This window comes from Sinocyclocheilus anshuiensis, unplaced genomic scaffold, assembly GCF_001515605.1.
Source record: "Sinocyclocheilus anshuiensis isolate Anshui unplaced genomic scaffold, SAMN03320099.WGS_v1.1 scaffold283, whole genome shotgun sequence".
NCBI lineage: Eukaryota > Metazoa > Chordata > Actinopteri > Cypriniformes > Cyprinidae > Sinocyclocheilus > Sinocyclocheilus anshuiensis.
The window spans coordinates 5,763,218-5,769,015 of NW_015549605.1; the positions used below are offsets into that span (position 1 = coordinate 5,763,218).

Consider the following 5,798-nt stretch of genomic DNA (forward strand, 5'->3'; position numbering starts at 1 on the left):
CACTACTTTACATTGTAGCAAAGTGTCATTTCTTCAGTGTTGTCACATGAAAAGATATAATAAAATATTTACAAAAATGTGAGGAGTGTACTCACTTCTGTGGGATACTGTATATATATATTCAAAGTTCTAAAAAAAAGTGTTAAATGCATAATAAAAAATATAAAAAAAGAAGTAATCTACATATATTATGTGTATATTTAATGCATAAAAAAATTTAAAATTAATATTGAATATAATATAAAAAATAAAATAGAAATATAAAACATTAAATATTTTTTAGGTTTTTATAGAAAGAATTGAATAAAAAGTAAAAAATATATATATATTTTAATATTAGTATTTTATTATTGAAAACGTTTGTAATGTTTTATATGGTTTTAATATTCCATATAATTTTATATTAAAATGTTTTTATTATAATAAAAAATAAAATGTTAATATTTTTTTAATGTTTCATATATTTTTATATTAAATTGTTTATATTATAATATTTTTTGTAAATTTCTTTTTTTTTCAGGATTCTTCAGAAAGAATTGAATAGAAAGTTTAAATATTATATTCTAATATTTGTATTTTATTATTGAAACTTTTTAAATGTTTTTATATGTTTTTAATATGATTTTATATTAAATGTTTTTATTATAAAAATAAAATGTAAATATTTGTTATATTTCATTTTTATATTAAAATGTTTTTATTATAATATATTATGATTTATTTTTTTTGAAAAAAATATTTACAGGATTCTTCAGAAAGAATTTAATCGAAGGTTCAAAAGAACAAGCATTTATTTATTTATTTATTGAATCTTTGGAACATTATAAATGTCTTTAGTGTCACTTTTGATCAATTTAATTCATCCTCACTGAAAAAAAGTATTAATTTCTTTATTCAAACATCTATTAAACTGTGTGTATCAAATAAAATTAAATAAATATATATTTTAAAATAAAAGGAAGGTATAAAAACAATAATAATAACAAAAATAAAATACCAAAAAAATGATAAGAGTATGTACAATATCGGCTCTTTAATATTCATCAAATTTTTTATATTACTTATATTCGTTTTTATGTGTGGATGAAGTGTCTATGATGTTCATGTTTGTTTCAGGGTCCTAAAGGAGAAGCCGTGGGCTCCATCACTCAGCCGTTACCCAGCAGCCACCTGATCTTCAGAGCAGCTTCAGAATCAGACGGTGAGACACAAACACAAACACACAGACTTACAGAAGGAGCGCTGTATGTTACTGCAGCATCAGTCTTTATAAACCTGTCATGTGTCATATGTGCAGGCCGCTGTTGGATGGACGCTCTTGAACTGGCTCTGAAATGCTCGAGTTTGCTGAAGCGAACGATGATCCGAGAGGGCAAAGAGGAGACGGCGCAGAACGCCGAGCACTCGCACATCAACTTCTACAGTCTGCTGAGGGCACACAACATGCAGGGCTTTCAGTGAGACACGCACATTATCTTACTGGCTCTCGAGATGAATATTTTATTCAGCGCTGATAAAAAGTGGCATTCGCGTATTCATTTTTAATGTCGGACATTCAGCGGCGGAGTGCCGTGACTTTCACTTTAAATCTTAAGTGAGAGTTCAGTCTTGGGTAAGATGATAGTTCTTTGTATTTTATGGCACATGACCAATATTAGAAATGACTTTGTTTAAATGCACATTTAAAATAAAGTGCATTAACGTCCACTTTTACGGCAAAATTGATTCCGGAAGTGTTTTTTCCCCGTTTATTTTCCCATAGAGATTTAAAAAAAAAAAAAATCTTCATAAACATTATAAACCATGAACCAAACCAAGCAGCTATGAGTTTAATCACAGCATTACAAACTTTGATTTCAAGCAGAAATTATTTGAAAATTGGACAAAACGACTAATATATATATATATATATATATATATAGGGAGTTTGTGTTCCCTGCAAGCTCTTTTGATGCCTAGACTCTCTGATTGTGGAATTTCCTGTACAGCATCATGGGTAATGTAGTTTTTCACCAGGAATTCAGGTCTTAAATGTGATTTTAAAAATAAGTTGAAATAATGCATGCTTATGACTTCAAAGAAAGTATTTACCATTGAATAACCTTGTAGCTCACACTAGGTCTGTCTTCAAAGGTTTATAAGTTATTGTTAAAAATCAAATCCCCTATGGAGAAATTGAATGAGATTTTTACTTACTGGAATCCCACTTGGCAGAATCAAGTATTCCAGAAAACAGTATAACAAGTTCCTATAATCCAGTTTTTAAACACGTGTCTACAGTGGGTAAAATCACTGTAACTAAATAAATTAATACATTATAATTTATTATTATTTATTTATTTAAAATAATAATCACTTTAATAAACAAAGAGTGTAAAAGCAAATTAAGACATCTAGTAATCAAATCAAATTTGAGTTTGTTTTATTACATGAACTGACTGTTTCACTCTGTATGCACATATTGACTGAAACTGAAGTAGTTAAAGCATCACTGGTCATCGATTAATGCAAGTCCTGTGTTTGCATACTAACTGAGAGTTTGTGTGATCCGTCAGGTTTAACGACAGTGACCAGTTTAAGGATCCAGACCTGTACTCAGATAAATCGGACCGTGAGAATGAGCAGGAGCAGGAGGAGTGGGAAAACGAGGTGATGGAGAAAAGTGAAGAGAGCGACAGCGACACGTCAGAGCGACAGGAAGACTCATACATCGACCTCAATCCCAACGAGATGCTGCGGGAAACAACGTACATCGAGCAGAGCCATGAAGAGCTGGGAGAGGTGTGTGAGCGATGCAGTCCTTCGTCTAAAAACACTGTAAATTATGACATTATCATCATAAATTATTGAGGTCCTCACATGCGTTTGGCTGGAGTGGAGTGTTATTGATGCACAGATGCTAACACAATATTCAGACGGCTATTTTTACAGCAGACAGCTGGGAGATGAACAGTAAGTCTGTGGTGCATATGACAAAATCTGTTCATTCAAGCTGTGTGTGTGTGTGTGTGTGTGTGTGTACTTGTTTATGCGTGCGTGTGCGTGCGTGCGCGTGTGTGCACATGCGTGTGCGTGCATGTGTGTGTGTGTGCATGCGTGCGTGCGTGTGTGCGTGTGTGTGCGTGCACGTGCGTGTGCGTTGTATTTATCACATTATGGGGACCAAATGTCCCACAAGGATAGTAATACCAGTAAATTTTGACCTTGTGGGGACAATTTTTAGGTCCCCATGAGGAAACAAGCTTATAAATCTTTTTTTTTTTTTTTCAAAAAAGTTTTTTGAAAATCTAAAGATGCAGAAAGTTTCCTGTAAGGGGTAGGTTTAGGGGTAGGGTTGGTGTAGGGCAATAGAACATACAGTGTGTACAGTATAAAAACCATTAGGCCTATGGAATGTCCCCATAAAACATGGAAACACAATGTGTGTGTGTTTCAGGCTGGTGAAGCGGCTCAGACAGAGACGGTATCAGAGGAGAATAAATCTCTGATCTGGACTCTCCTGAAGCAGGTTCGGCCCGGCATGGACCTGTCCAAAGTGGTTCTACCCACCTTCATCCTGGAGCCACGGTCCTTCCTGGACAAACTGTCCGATTACTACTATCACGCCGACTTCCTGTCCGAGTAAGAGAGTAACACACAGACGCTCAGCTCAGAGTATTCAGATGCCCCTTTATATTCACAAATAACCAAATGAAAACTAATACAAAATCATGATTGAGAATAAAGCTGAAAAATACATAAATTTTAGATGAAAATCTTTTTCAAAACGAAAATTAGAAATTAAAAAAAATAATAAATTGAAGTACTAGTATTAGTAAAACTGAAATAAAACAAAATTGAGCTAAATATAAATTCTAAAATGAAAAAATAAAATGACAAAAGAACATAAAATTGTTAAAACAAACTAAAAATGAAAAATATGACAATGAAAATGTAAAAATAAAAGCGAACTACTATAATAGTATATAAATAATTAATAAAATAACATTGGAGAGGAGCATACAGGTAATCAAATTGTTCCAAATTAGTATCTTATTAGGGACAATAAATTATGTAAAAAACATAATTGCTAACAATAATAAAATGGTTGAAAAATTATTTTATAAAAAAATATTTTAACTATTTTATTTTTGGTTTATTATGGTAAACCATTTATATTTAGTTTATTTGTTTTTGGTTTATTATTATTATTATTATTATTATTATTGGTTAATTTATTTAAATTTGGTAAATTTATTTTAATTATTTATATTTAATTTATATTAAAATAATTTTAGCATAGTTATGGATTAAAAATTAAGTGGACCAACATGGTAAAATCACACTAAATAATATTAAATGAAATAAATTACATTTATAATAATAATAATAAACAATAATAAAAAGAATTTAAACTCACTAACTCACAATAATAAACAATTTGTCCACATATAGTTCTCAGTGTAAAGGCAAAATAAAATGTCAAAACAAATGTTATTTTGGTATTGTTGAAATACTATTATAGCTTTTTGTAGTATTTATTTGTAGTAATATTTTGAATTGGATTTTATTCATGTTTTCACATTAATTTTAGTTCAAGGTTTATTGATTTTGTTGTTTGTCTTTTTAATGTCTAAATAATATTTATTAATTTAGATTTATTAGTTTTAATTTATTTAGTTTTAGTAATTTTAGAGAAAAAATATTTTTCACTTTGTTTTATTTTAAGAAACAGAAATGTTTTTTTATGGTTTTAGTGTTAGTTAACAATAATAACCCTGGTAAAAATACACACAAAGGCATCAAATCAGATCTTAGGTCATTTTATTACAGTAACTTTACCGTAATTGTGTTTTGTTGAACTCATCAGAGCGGCGGTGGAGGAAAACGCTTATAACCGTATGAAGAAAGTGGTCAAATGGTACATTTCTGGATTCTACAAGAAGCCAAAGGTAAAGACACATTCACTAACAGCCCTTCAGACATCTGGAATCTGTCGTTTTCCGTCATATTTTCATCATTTTTGTCACTGACAGGGTTTGAAGAAACCGTACAACCCCATAATTGGAGAAACATTTCGCTGTTTGTGGATCCACACCGAAACCAACAGCAAAACCTTCTACATCGCTGAACAGGTCAAGCAGCAAAACCCACTTTAATTCAGATCAGTTTCTACTGAACTTCACACCAACATAACGTGTCTGTCCTCCTCCAGGTTTCCCATCATCCTCCGGTTTCAGCCTTTTACGTCAGCAACAGGAAGGATGGCTTTTGTCTCAGCGGCAGCATCCTGGCCAAGTCCAAGTTTTATGGTAAGAAGATACGATGATAAATCACGTCATTTTGTGCAACACGCGTGTCTGATTGCGCGTTTGTTGGCGTGTTTCTCAGGAAACTCTCTGTCGGCCATCTTGGATGGTGAAGCCAGGCTGTCGTTTCTGAACAGAGGAGAGGATTACGTGATGAACATGCCCTACGCACACTGCAAAGGTCTGTCCACACACACAGCTAACAGTATCTGAATACAGCGCTCATACTGCGCCACTAACACCCGTGCCCTGTGTTGTCTTCTGTAGGGACACATCTAGGTATGTTTACATGTTGAGGAACTCGTTTGGACTCGTTTAGATACGTGTGCAGTATACAGTCTAGAGTCTTACATTTAGTTAACATATGAAAGTTTGGTAACACTTTATCTTTCACTAATAACAATAAAAGCATTATTGCATTATATAACACTAAACAGATGATTAGATAATGTGCATTTAAATTGATAAATAAATTGATAAACAAATATTATTTATAGCATATACTGTATA

The 5,798-nt window shown here is 31.8% G+C and overlaps 1 protein-coding gene across 1 annotated transcript in view; it reads left to right on the forward strand.

Annotated features, from left to right (window-relative positions):
• LOC107658748 (oxysterol-binding protein-related protein 8-like) overlaps positions 1–5,798 on the forward strand; it is a 77,420-nt gene that overhangs the window by 64,131 nt on the left and 7,491 nt on the right. Inside the window, exons 8-16 of the mRNA XM_016447398.1 lie at positions 1,117–1,201; positions 1,298–1,457; positions 2,556–2,781; positions 3,437–3,621; positions 4,850–4,931; positions 5,016–5,114; positions 5,195–5,291; positions 5,371–5,493; positions 5,556–5,567. Of these exons, the coding sequence (XP_016302884.1) occupies positions 1,117–1,201; positions 1,298–1,457; positions 2,556–2,781; positions 3,437–3,621; positions 4,850–4,931; positions 5,016–5,114; positions 5,195–5,291; positions 5,371–5,493; positions 5,556–5,567 (1,069 nt within the window). The remainder of the gene's footprint in view (positions 1–1,116; positions 1,202–1,297; positions 1,458–2,555; positions 2,782–3,436; positions 3,622–4,849; positions 4,932–5,015; positions 5,115–5,194; positions 5,292–5,370; positions 5,494–5,555; positions 5,568–5,798) is intronic.